General features: G+C 55.6%; 1 protein-coding gene across 20 annotated transcripts in view; it reads left to right on the top strand.

Moving 5' to 3' along the window:
• Positions 1 to 13,113, top strand: part of DNM1 (dynamin 1) — a 51,640-nt gene that overhangs the window by 10,050 nt on the left and 28,477 nt on the right. For 11 of the 20 annotated variants that reach the window (XR_008656478.1, XR_010119924.1, XR_008656479.2 and 8 more), the window contains exons 2-10: positions 4,861 to 4,934; positions 5,213 to 5,362; positions 5,680 to 5,883; positions 6,618 to 6,716; positions 6,811 to 6,971; positions 8,611 to 8,753; positions 8,881 to 9,016; positions 9,213 to 9,280; positions 12,447 to 12,585. Coding sequence is in view for 17 of the 20 variants with exons in the window: in XM_055270908.2 (XP_055126883.1) it covers positions 4,861 to 4,934; positions 5,213 to 5,362; positions 5,680 to 5,883; positions 6,618 to 6,716; positions 6,811 to 6,971; positions 8,611 to 8,753; positions 8,881 to 9,016; positions 9,213 to 9,280; positions 12,447 to 12,585 (1,174 nt within the window). In the remaining 3 variants the exon portion in view is untranslated. Of the gene's footprint in view, positions 1 to 4,860; positions 4,935 to 5,212; positions 5,363 to 5,679; positions 5,884 to 6,617; positions 6,717 to 6,810; positions 6,972 to 8,610; positions 8,754 to 8,880; positions 9,017 to 9,212; positions 9,281 to 10,670; positions 10,810 to 12,446; positions 12,586 to 13,113 lie in introns of all 20 variants that reach the window. The other 9 variants (XM_055270909.2, XM_055270903.2, XM_055270901.2 and 6 more) reach the window with 1 other exon arrangement.

Genomic DNA, 13,113 nt, shown 5'->3' with positions numbered 1-13,113 from the left:
AGAACATATGATTTTAAAAATTAGAGGCAAAAGAGATCTATTTCCATTTTGAAAATATAAAGTCATCAATGCTTGGATTGATGGAACGGAGGGAGAGAGGGAGGGTGGGAAAGAAAGTAGGAAGGATGAGAGGATAAGAAATAAGAGAAGGTAATAGGCTCTGCTTAATAGGGAGAAAGATTGCTGTGGAGAGAGCACCTACCCGGAATCAGGAGCCCTGGGTGCCAGTCCTACCTTGTTACCAACTTGCACCATGATCTTGGGCAAGACTCTTCCCTTTTGTGTCTCAGTTTCTACCCCTACACAACGAAGCCGATGGTAGAGCTCATCTTTCATTCACTTTTTTGGTCAGTGCGGGTGTCCTGAGAGTCTGCTACATGCCAGACCCAGTGCTGGGTGCTGGGATATTGTGACGAACAGGTCCAGCCTAGTCCTTGCTCCCGGGGCCATCAGAACATCAAGGAAAGCCAAGGCCAGAACTGCCCTGCAGTGTTCAAACCTCAGCTTGAAATTCATGAGCTGTGACAGGGCTGCCTAGGGTCCCCTGGGGCAGCGGGAACAGAGAGGGACTTGTTGCCTGGGGGCAGCCTCACCTCCTCCCAACTGTATTTCTTGGCCCACCCACTCCCTTGACGGCACCCCAGCTCCCTGCTTCAGAGCACGCCCCTGCCCACCCCTCTTGCCTTCCACCTCCAGGGTCAAGATCTGGCTGGAAATATCCTGCCCTCACCCCCACGCTCGCTGCCATCCTCCAGGAAACCCACCATCCAACTCTCTCCCCGCTGCCTCTTCTGGTGATGAGGCTGTGGGAGTCCAGCCTGTGGTCTCAGCATGCCCAGCAAGCTATCGTTATTTATAATCATAGTAGCCACGATTGGTTCAGCCATCAGCTTGTATAAGCCTCACAGCAACCCATTTTACTGATGTGGAAACTGAGGCGTTTCACTGAAACTGAGTTTCACCACACTCAGAGAGGTATGGTCATTTGTGCACAGCCACACAGCTCCTACATGACATCTCAGACATTCAATGAGGGGTCCACCCGACATCAGAGCCCACGAAAGAGGAGGCATAGAAGAATGACCGGCACTGGGTGCACGGCCAGTTAAGCGTGTTACTTCCTGGCGTCATTTGCATTCAGCAGGGCCTGGGAACCAGGATCCCAGAGCTCTGGCCCCAAGTCTCAGGTCCTAGAGTAGGGGTAGGGGTAGGGGTCACGTCAGCCCTTGGGTTCAGTTTCTCCAGACCCCTCTCACGGTGACAATTCCAGTTCAGACAGGGAGTGTGGCATTTGGGGTTCCTGAGAGGTGTTTATTTCGTCCCCTCATGTTTCACATTTGAAGGTGCCTCTGCAGATGGCCAGGCACAGCCTCCCTGGGAACCCACCATCTGGTCCAAATGAGTGGGGAGAACTGGCATGCCAGCAGCCTCCCCTCCCACGCCGGGCACAGCACGCGGCCTCCGAGGCTGGTGGGCCTGACACTTTTCTCTGGGCACCGGTTCTGTCCTCCCTCAGCCTAACCAGGAGCTGGAGGCTGGATCTGGTCTGGATCCCCACTGGGGGGAAGGAGGGCCACCCAGGGGACCCTTAAACAGAGGGCTAAAGTGGGACAGTGTGTCCAGGTGAAAGGGAAGAGCTAGGGAGCTGCTGAGTCATGCACATTCCTTCCCGTGTTGCCTGCGCACCTACTACGTGCAGGGCCTGTGCCAGGCAGGAACCCAGAAGTGAGTGAGGAGCTCATTGTCCGGACCTGGGGACCTGCTGGTCCTCCCCACTGTCAGTCCAGACGTGAGACCGGGAAGCAGACCTCTCGGGTCCTGGCACCAGGCACCAGGCACCAGGCCAAGGAAAGGCCAATGTAGGATTCGATGTAGGAGCCAGCCTGGCCCTGGTTCCTCAGCACGTGGCAGATGGTCCTTAAACTTAACACGGAGTGTGGAAACCACCTGAGGATCTGTTTAAAATCCAGGTTCTGCCTCCCTGTGAAGCCCTCTTGAGATTCTAGCCCAGCATGCCTGAGGAGCATGTGTCTGGACAAACTACCGAAGGCATTCTGATGCAGGCTGTATGAGGGCCTCACTGAGAACCTGGGCCATGACAGAGATGGGCCATCTCCCCATCTGGGCACCAGGAGATCCTGGCCCTGGGAGGGGTTGACCCCCAGACATGGCCCTGCGTCTAGTCTCTGCTTCCCAGAAGCTACTTGTCCTTTAAGTAGCCCTGGGGAGGCAGCGGGCAGCTGGCCCAGACCCTGACCACCCAGCATTCTCGCCAGCTGGGCCCTGGGCTCCCAGCACCCGCTATGTGGCACCTTGGAGACCTCCACCCCTCAGGCTCACCAGGGCTGGGTGGGCCCATCTGCTCAAGGAGAGGCCTCTCGGGGAAGAACTCCAGGGAAAGTCCATGTCTCTGCATGGGGGACTCTCTGTGGGGAGTCCCATCCTTTCCAGCCCCTCCTGCAGTTTCCATGGCAACTACTATTGCCATGGTGTTGCTGGTGAGGAGCTGGTGGAGAAGAGGGTGGACCCCGGCCCCCACACCCACCCAGCTTCTATGAGAACAGCTGTTCTATCTCCACAGCCCTGGGGGACTCCCAAAACTGGAAGTCACGCCCCCAAAGGAGTCTTTGAGTAAAGGATGGGAGAGATTGAGACCGGAAGTCCTCCCACCCCCCAGCAAACGCCCTCCCTCTGTGCCGCCTGGCACACCTCTGTTCTAGCACATACCACACTGCATTGCATTATCTGTTTACTTGTCTGTCTCTCCCACCACACTGTGAGTTCCTCAGGGTGGGAACTGTCTGACTCATCATCTCCCATCCCCAGAGCCCGGCACAGGGCCCGGCACAGACTGAATTTAATTGAATTACATAAAAAGCCAAGTCTGGCTTCTTGGGTTTGAGGCAGCACCATTGCATGAGGAAGTTTCCAGGCTGAGGGTCCAACAGACACTCGGCTTTGAATCCCCGCTCCGCTGTGTGACCTTCGGTGAGTCACTTCACCTCTCTGAGCCTCAGCTGCTTCCTCTGTAAAATGATAATCTCTATGTCGCAGCACAGATTCGAGGACTTGGGGATTCAATCAGAATTTATTGAGTGCCCCTTGTGTGCTAAGCCCTGTCCTGGGCACTAGGATACAGTGGCAGACAGAAAGAGGCTGCCGTGCTCACTGTCTGGCAAGAATGTAAAGCATTTGCCTGGTGCATAGAAATGATAAATATACACAGGGCTTATCATCCTTCTCCTTCTCCAGTATAACTCCTGACTCCTCCCTAGCAGCCTCTGCTTCCCCAAACGTGAGGCAGTGGAGAGGCTTCAAGAGGGGGCTTTGAACCTAGGAGCTCTGGGTCTAGTCTGTTGTACCTAAGACCCTTAGCTCCTGACCCTGGGGTGCAAGAAGACTTGTGAGTCTGGGTCAGGCTCTGGGCTGGGGGCAAGAGACCTGGGTTCCACCTCTGGCTCTGTAGAGCCTGAGTGTATCTTTTTCCCTCCCTGGGCCTCTCCATGAATAAGGCACTGGCTGTGTCTCAATGGTCCCTCGGGCTTCAACCTGCTCCCCCTTTTCCTGGGCCCTGGAGATCCCATGACTGGCAATTCTGACATCCTGATTCCTGGAGAGGCTTTCACCCTTGTGCTTGCACCAGCCTGGAGGGCGGTGCAGAGGGAGGTAGATGAAAAGAGCTGACTGGGCAGAGAACCGGCACCCACAAGAGTCAGCTGAAAGGACAGCTGAGGTTGACACTGGCAGGAGCAGATGTCTGAGCTATAGACTGTCAGGTCTGGGGACAGGGGATGACTTTGGGACCCCTCAGTCCAGTCCTTCAAAGGCGGCTCGGTTCACAGGGGGCTGAAGGGCAGGGGAGTCTCACTGCAGAGTGAAATATATCCGAGACCAGGGTCTGCTCTGCCAGATACTGGCTGTGCAACCTGAATGTCTCTAAGCTGCAGCTCCCTCATCTGCAAAATGGGGGTAATAACAGCACCTGCCTCATGGGGCTACAGTATGGAGCCCCACTAAGTGCCTGGCATGCAGTAGGCACTAAGAAGCATGAGTTTTTTTGTTTTTTTGTTTTTTGAGATGGAGTTTTGCTCTTGTCGCCTAAGCTGGAGTGCAATGGCACGATCTTGGCTCACCGTCACCTCCGCCTCCTGGGTTCAAACAATTCTCCCTCCTCGGCCTCCCAAGTAGCTGGGATTACAGGCGCCTGACACCCCGCCGGCTAATTTTTTTGTATTTTTAGTAGAGACAGGGTTTCACCATGTTGGCCAGGCTGGTCTGGAACTCCTGACCTCAGGTGATCCGCCCGCCTCAGCCTCCCAAAGTGCTGGGATTACAGGCGTGAGCCACTGCACCCGGCCCATGAATCCTGCTCCTTGCCGCCTCCTTCCCCACTCTTCTTCAACCCTAGCCATATGGAGCCTGAAGAAGGGGAAGTGAGATGCCGCCCCGCCCCACAGCGGAAGGGAGGGGAGAAGTTACAGCTCTGTTTCCTGGGATCCACTCTGTGGGCATTGGACACATAGGCATGTGGGAGACCCCATGCCTCAGTTTCTCTGTGGCTGGGTTGGGGCAGGGACTTCCTATTGGTTCAAAACCAACACAGGACGTATCTAGGAGTTGATCCAGTCTCCTGGCAGCGCAGATGCATAAATTCTGTGACCCAGGCGACTTGAGGAAAAGTATTTTCCACCTTTCTGGGCTGCCATATGCTCTTAGTTACCTGAAGCCCTTGGGCTAAGGAGTGGTGGAGCCAGCACTTTGGGAGAGAGCTTTGGCTCTCCCAGGGGCAGGACAGGTACCCTCGGGACAGAGGGCGCCCCCTCATATCTTGACCCTCCTTTGACCTCCAACTCATTGCAGGGACTTCCTGCCTCGAGGATCTGGCATTGTCACCCGACGTCCCCTGGTCTTGCAGCTGGTCAATGCAACCACAGGTGCGTGCCCTCCTTCACCAGCAGCCAGGCCTGCCCACTCCAGACTCTCCCCCGTCCCCAAGCTGAGGGCCAGCCTGGCCACGGAACTTGCTTGCCGTGTGACTGTGGACCTCGTTCCCCTTAGGGATAGCGGGGATCAAAATACATAATGGAGACGTGGGTGGTGGTTCTGCTTGGGTGGGTCTAGGGGGTTCTATTACCGGTGGGAGATGAAAACCCCCAGATGGGGTTCCAGACCTTGATGACTACTGCCCTTTCCCTGCCCGCTTCTGGGGCAGAATATGCCGAGTTCCTGCACTGCAAGGGAAAGAAATTCACCGACTTCGAGGAGGTGCGCCTTGAGATCGAGGCCGAGACCGACCGGGTCACCGGCACCAACAAGGGCATCTCTCCGGTGCCTATCAACCTCCGCGTCTACTCGCCGCACGGTGAGGACCCGGGCCCCGCCCCAACCTCTAAGAATCATTTTCTTGGCCACGCGCCTCTGCGTGCCTCGCTCCTCCTGCAGACTCCGCCCCTAGAGCGACCCTGCCTCTGCATCATCCTATTCCAAGCTCCACCCAGCCGTGATTCCGCCCACTTCCGGCCACGCCTCCAACAGGGAGCCACTTTCGCCCTGAGATTTCCTAGTCCCACCCACCTGCCACCCTGCTCCCAAGCAGCTTCTCTAGCCCCGCCCTATTCCTTAACCTCGCCCACGGCCACGCCCCTCGCCTTGAGCCCGCCCTCTCGCCGCCCTGTCCAGTGCTGAACCTGACCCTGGTGGACCTGCCCGGAATGACCAAGGTCCCGGTGGGAGACCAACCTCCCGACATCGAGTTCCAGATCCGAGACATGCTTATGCAGTTTGTCACCAAGGAGAACTGCCTCATCCTGGCCGTGTCCCCCGCCAACTCTGACCTGGCCAATTCTGACGCCCTCAAGGTCGCCAAGGAGGTGGACCCCCAGGGTAGGTTCCCACCCGGTGGCCAATGCACAAAACCCCAGGCTTGCGAGCTGTCTATTCTTAGTGTAAACAGGAGCTTCTGAACCGTCTAAGAATAGTAGTGGGATCAGATTTGTACCTTTAAAAATCACTTTGGGGGTCAGGCATGGTGGCTCATGCCTGTAATCCCAGCATTTTGGGAGGCCAAGGCGGGAGGATTGCTTGATCCCGGGAGTTCGAGACAAGGCTGGGCAACATAGTGAGACCCCATTTCTACAAAAAATTTAAAAATTAGCCGGGCACCGTGGTGCACGCTTGTGGTCCCAGCTACTCATGAGGCTGAGGCCAGAGAATCACTTGAGCCCAGGAGGTTGAGGCTGCAGTGAGCCCTACTCGCACCACTGCAGTCCAGCATGGGCAAGAGTGAGACCCTGTCTCAAAAAAAAAAAAGACCAGGTGCAGTGGCTCATGCCTGTAATCCCAGCACTTTGGGAGGCCAACTTGGGAGGATCGCTTGAAGCCAGGAGTTGGAAACCAGCCTGGCAACAAAGCGAGATCCCATCTCTAACAAATAAAAAAAACAAGAAGAATAAATAAAAATCATCTTGGCTACTCTGTGGAAAATGAATAAGGGGGAAAGAGAGGAGGCAGTGAGCGGGCAGGGGGCCGAGGAGGGCAGGGGGATGGGAGTGGGAGTGCATGGAATTGTGTGTGAGAGCGGGTGCAGCTGTAGACGGCCCTCCTGCTGGTGCACCCAGGCCAGCGCACCATCGGGGTCATCACCAAGCTGGACCTGATGGACGAGGGCACAGATGCCCGTGACGTGCTGGAGAACAAGCTGCTCCCCCTGCGCAGAGGTAAGCAGGCCATGCCCCTCAACCACTCCCGAGCCCTTCCCCACCCTTCTCCTCACCTTGAGGCTGGTTGCCCTGACCTTGATACTGTTCACAGGCTACATTGGGGTGGTGAACCGGAGCCAGAAGGACATTGATGGCAAGAAGGACATTACCGCCGCCTTGGCTGCCGAACGAAAGTTCTTCCTCTCTCATCCATCTTATCGCCACTTGGCTGACCGTATGGGCACACCCTACCTGCAGAAGGTCCTCAATCAGGTAGGTGACCAAGCCATGATGGGGCCTGGGGAAACGAGCATGAAAACAGGATAATTTAAGTGTGTTCTGAGAGTGACCAGCAGAGGTTAGCCTTTCCGTAGTGCAGATAGACAAACTGAGCCTCAGTAAAGCAAAGCAACTTGCCCACAGCCCCGCAGCCAGGTAGCAGCAAAGCTTCACTGACCTTTCCCTGTCTGGGACGTGCCAGGGAAGCCCCGGAAGTCCCCAACACGGAGAAGGCCAAGACCTATGTGGAGGGTGTTATGGTGAAGAGCTTGGGTTTGGGGACAGGATTCAAGTATACTTGGCTGAAGACCTTGACAGGGAATTCCAGGGGCTTCCCCAGGACTTTTCTCCATCTGGAATGGGGCATCCAGAACTGAAACGTGTGTGTGTGTGTGTCTGTCTGTCTGTGTCGGCAAGACCTGGGTTCCAATCCCAGTTTTGTCACTACCCGTCTGAGACACTCTCTCTGGCTCTCTGAGCCTCTATTTCTTTTTTCTTTGTTTTATTTATTTATTTATTTATTTATTTATTTATTTATTTATTTTGAGATGGAGTTTTGCTCTTGTTGCCCAGGCTGGAGTGCAATGGTGAGATCTCGGCTCACTTCAATCTCCGCTTCCTGGATTCAAGTGATTCTCCTACCTCAGCCTCCCAAGTAGCTGGGATTACAGGCACACACCATCACGCCTGGCTAATTTTTGTATTTTTAGTAGAGATGTGGTTTCACCATGTTAGCTAGTCTGGTCTTGTATTCCTGACCTCAGGTGATCTGCCCGCCTTGGCCTCCCAAAGTGCTGGGATTACAGGCATGAGCCATAATTGTGCCTGGCCTCTGAGCCTCTATTTCTGCATCTGTAAAATGGAGACAGTGATAATCAGACCTGTTTCATAGGATTGTTGTAAAGGTTCAGGGAGACACTGTGTGGGGGCACCTAGTGAGAATGAGTGCTAGAACTTGAGAATGACCTTAAAGGAGGCTTTAAACCCAGAGGCTCCAAGGGGCAGCCCTCTGGCCACCCCTGCCTCAGACGCACGTCTAAAAATATTAAATTGGGATGGTATGTGGTTCATGCCTGTAATCCCACCACTTTGGGAGGCTGAGGCGGGTAGATCACTTGAGGCCAAAAGTTCAACACCAGCCTGGCCAACAAGGTGAAAACTTGTCTCTACTAAAAATACAAAAAATTAGCTGGGCGGGGTGGTGCATGCCTGTAGTCCCAGCTACACAGGAGGCTGAGGCAGGAGAATTGCTTGAACCTGGGAGGCAGAGATCGCAGGTTGCAGTGAGCTGAGATCACACCGTTGCACTCCAGCCTGGGTGACGAGTGAAACTCCATCTCAAAAAAAAAAAGAAATACAAATAACAATATTAAATTGGCCAAAAATCAGGGAATTCCAAATACAAATCCAGATTTCTGGCTTTATTGAAAATTATGCACTCATTAATTCAACTAATACATCTCTGCAAGCTCCTTCTATGAACCAGTTTTCTTGCTAGTGGCCCGGGTAGCAGTGGCAGGGCTGCTCTCCATAGCTCTCCACCTCACCACATTCACACAGTCCCCTGGCATCCAAGTCCTTTCCTGGCCCTGTGACCATCTGTCCTTAACCCTTTCCTCGCCCTTACCCCCAGCAACTGACGAATCACATCCGGGACACGCTGCCGGGGCTGCGGAACAAGCTGCAGAGCCAGCTGCTGTCCATTGAGAAGGAGGTGGAGGAATACAAGAACTTCCGCCCTGATGACCCAGCTCGCAAGACCAAGGCCCTGCTGCAGTGAGGCTCCCCCAGCTCCTGCTCCTAACACTGAATCCCCGCCCCCAGCCTCTCAGCGTGGGGCTCTCCCAGGGTTCCTTTTGCTGGGCTGCTCCTGGCCCCTCAGGCCACACCACTCTCCCCCCAGGATGGTCCAGCAGTTCGCCGTAGACTTTGAGAAGCGCATTGAGGGCTCAGGAGATCAGATCGACACCTATGAACTGTCGGGGGGAGCCCGCATTAACCGAATCTTCCACGAGCGCTTCCCTTTTGAGCTGGTCAAGGTAGGTCAGGCAGCCCTGGGGACAGGATGGCTCAGGACTCCCCCCACCCTCACTCAGGACTCTCTCTGCGTGTGCTTTTGCTGACCCCCACCCCAGAGGCCCTGATGCCCAGCCCTGGGTGTGGGGTGGGCCCTGTCTTGACCTCCCAGGTAGTAGGACAGGCCCTGACCAGCCTTTTCTCTGCTTTTCTACACAGATGGAGTTTGATGAGAAGGAACTCCGAAGGGAGATCAGCTATGCTATCAAGAATATCCATGGCATTAGGCACGTATTGGGGCCTGGGAGGGGGGCTGAACCCCAGAAGTAGGGGGTCTGGGACAGAGGCGCAGGGAGTGATGAAGTGGGCCTCCCTCAGGAAGGACTGAAAGCTCTGTTCCCCAGTCCTCTTGACCCCAACTTTCTGGCTCCCTGCATGACAGGCTGTAGCTTGGGGAGGTGGACCCGGGCCACCCCAAGTACTGCAACTTGCTGGGCCAACTGGGCACAGCCCAGGGTGCAGGTAGCCAGGGAAACACCCTCTGGGGCTGGGCCTATACCCAGGGTGAGATAGCTCCCCCAGTACCACCCGGGTAACTGGACAAAGATGCCCAAACCACTAGGTAGGGCCTGGGGTGGAGCATCTAAGTATGAGGCTGTGTCCTTTTATGACGGCCGGGGACTTTGCAACCCTCTAGACCCTCCTGTATTCACATTAGCCCAGAGTCAGTCCCATTCCACCCCACCGCGCTCCTTCTAGGCAACCTGTGGAGTAGGAAACAGGATTGGGAGGTGGAATCTGTTCCTTAAAAGCTTAGATCCCCTTCAGGGACCCAGATCTATGCTGTGTTCATCCAACAAATCCATTCGGCAGGAAAATTTAAAGCACCTACCCTATGCTAGGCAGTGAACAAGACCCAGTGTCCCCTGCTCTCATGCAGGTTCATTTCCAAGATTTGGCATGGTATTTACTTCCTGATAACTGCACTGGCCAATTCACAGAAAAAAGATCTCTTTCCTAGTCTTAAAACAAAACACTCTATTCTTGGAAAGGCTCTTATGGAGAACCAAGTTTGGCAATTTTCAAGCCATTTCTGGCCATAGAACCTCCTATATGCACAGACCCTTACGAGGAAGCAGGACTTACATATCAGATACTCAATCCTCTCAACCACCTTGTCTTGCCCCAAAGAGCCTCATTAGGGCCGGGCGCGGTGGCTCACGCCTGTAATCCCAGCACTTTGGGAGGCTGAGGCGGGCAGATCACGACGTCAGGAGATCGAGACCACAGTGAAACCCCGTCTCTACTAAAAATGCAAAAAAATTAGCCGGGCGTGGTGGCGTGCGCCTGTAGTCCCAGCTACTCGGGAGGCTGAGGCAGGAGAATGGTGTGAACCCAGGAGGCGGAGCTTGCAGTGAGCCAAGATTGCGCCACTGCACTCCAGCCTGGGCGACAGAGCAAGACTCCGTCTCAAAAAAAAAAAAAAACAACAAAAAACCCTTCATTAGAACCCCTCCCTCCCATTTTACAGCTGGGGACACTGAGGCCCAGAGAGGGGTAGCGGAAGGGCCCCTCGGGCAGAGTTCATGGGTTTGGGGAGGGGAGGCGCCTTGGCCTGGCCCTCCTGGCCAGCACTGGCCTGTGACACTGTGCCCTTCTCCCGCTCCGGGCGTTCAGAACGGGGCTGTTTACCCCAGACATGGCCTTTGAGACCATTGTGAAAAAGCAGGTGAAGAAGATCCGAGAACCGTGTCTCAAGTGTGTGGACATGGTTATCTCGGAGCTAATCAGCACCGTTAGACAGTGCACCAAGAAGGTAACCCGGAGGCCCGGGCCAGCCCCCACCGCCTCTGCCCCGCCCTGCACTGCTGCCAGGCGCTCCTTCCCCATGTCCCCCCCTGCCTCCTCGGTAGCATGTACAGACCTCAGCGGGGTGGGGAGGCAGGCCACCACTGAATAGGAGACAAGGTGCCTCTGAGGGGGCCTCACCCACCCCTGGCCCCCAGGCCTGGGGACTCAGGGATTGGACATGGGTGAGACAGGGATGATGGCTGGCTGTTTACCCCAAGAGCCCACCAAGAGCTCCCCCAGCTCAGAGAATAGGGCTTGAGGGGACCCTGAGCCCCCTCCCTGTCCTCAGAGAGGTCATCTTTGGGAGCTCCAGGGAGGGGTCTGGGGAAACCTTAGCCTTGGAGACAGGTGAAGTGCAGGGCCTTCTCGGGCACTGCTCGGTGGGCCTGGGTGGCCAGAGGGGGTGCAGAGGACCCAGGACTAGCAGGTGCCCTGTCTCCCCGCTGTCCTTCATCCTCCCCATACTCATCTCACCCTCACTCAGGACCCTCACACAGGACCCTCACACAGGACCCTCACGCAGGGCCTCTCCCTCCCTTCCATCCACATCTGGCTTTCCAGGGATAGAGCCCTTCCCCCATCTGCCCCACCATCCAAGCCTCACAGAAGCACGCAGGGAGGCAGGACAGGGAGGATGGTGCCCATTTCACAGCACGAACACTGAAGCTCCAGGAGATGAAGTGGCTTGCCCAAGTCACAGTAGTCAGGAGGTGGCAGAGCTGTTACTTGAAGCCACGGCTCTGGACTCCAAGTCCAGTGCTCCTCGATTCCAGCCTCCCTTCCTTTCCTCTCCCCACTGCTGTCCCGGCCCCTCTCTATCACCACCTCTACTCTTTCTGTCTTTCCTCTTCTCTTTCTGTCTTCTGGTTCCACCAAACCCCTGTGGAGGAGAGGCAAGGAATGCCCCTTGAAGAGAAAGGGAGGGGCAGGACTAGAGCAGGAAGCTGGAGAGTGGAGGTCAGGCTGCTATACTGCAACCCCAGGAGGCAGCCTCTGCACCATGGTTTATGGGAATGGACCCCCCTGGAGTTGTGCAGTGCATGGCCTGGGCAGCTGGATGCGGCAACCCTAGAGATAGGGAATGGTACTGAGGTTTGGAGTCAGGATGCAGCAAATTCCGGGACACTGGGAAAAGTAGAATTGAACAGGATGGGTGGATGAGGTCCTGGCCTTGTCCTGGCCTGGGTCAGCTCCTTAGGAGAACCCAAGGCTGTGGACAAAGACGGCACTGGGAGAGAGCAGGCAGCCTCAGTGAGGCCGAGGAGCAGGGGGGCATCCCTGGGAAGAGGATCTGAACTCAATAGGGGTCTTGTACGGAGCAGGGGCTCGGTCCCTCGTACCTCTGGCCATACCCATGGAACCCAGGGGATGCTTGGCAGCACCTGGGAGGTGCCAACCCCGGGTGGCAAGGGAGGGTCGGTCCCACGCTCACATTGTCTTCTGTTCTCTCTCTCTCTTTATCTGTGTCGATGTCTCTCTCTTCCCCTGTGCCCGTGCCATCCTCTCCACCCCTGGATTCCTGTCCCTGCTTGGCTTTCACCCACTTCTCCTCCCCACCCACGGCTGCTCCTCCTCCTGTCCCCACCTCCTCCCCGGGTGCAGGACGGGCCTCTTCACACCTGACCTCGCTTTTGAAGCTACAGTGAAAAAGCAGGTGCAGAAGCTCAAAGAGCCCAGTATCAAGTGTGTGGATATGGTAGTCAGTGAGCTCACAGCCACCATCAGAAAGTGTAGCGAAAAGGTATGACGGCCGCCCGGGTGAGGCTGGGCCTGGCCGTCCATTCCTTGTGGGCACGGCCTCCCGTGGGCAGAAGGATCCGCTGAGCCGGCCTCACGGCTACCCACAGGGACCCAGCCCTAGTGTTTCCTGCCAGTTTCTAACCCTGGGTACTTGCACTCATGACCCCTCCAGGCCCCCATCCCTACTAGAAGACTTGACTCCAACCCAAGCCTCCTTGGTGGCACCTATGCTAGTGATGAAGATGATGTTAAGGAGATGGCAGCTGTTTACTGAGCACCTACTATGTGCCAAGCACGGGCTAAGTGCTTGCCCTTACTATCTGACTCAGTCCTCTCAACCACCCTAAGACGTGGGTAGTGTTGTTATTCCCATTTTGCAGATGGCAAAACAGAGTCTCAGAAAAGAGAAGCAGAGTGCGATTCATATTTAGGAAGGACAGAGGAAGGGGTCTGAGGTCAGGGCCTCCTGGGCAGGGGGAGCTGTCCTAGTTCCTCAAAACCAATTTGCCTGAAAGCATATTGGATTACT

Source organism: Symphalangus syndactylus, chromosome 3, assembly GCF_028878055.3.
Source record: "Symphalangus syndactylus isolate Jambi chromosome 3, NHGRI_mSymSyn1-v2.1_pri, whole genome shotgun sequence".
Classification (NCBI taxonomy): domain Eukaryota; kingdom Metazoa; phylum Chordata; class Mammalia; order Primates; family Hylobatidae; genus Symphalangus; species Symphalangus syndactylus.
The sequence above is the reverse complement of the archived record's forward strand: the minus strand, read 5'-3'. Positions and strand labels throughout refer to the sequence as shown.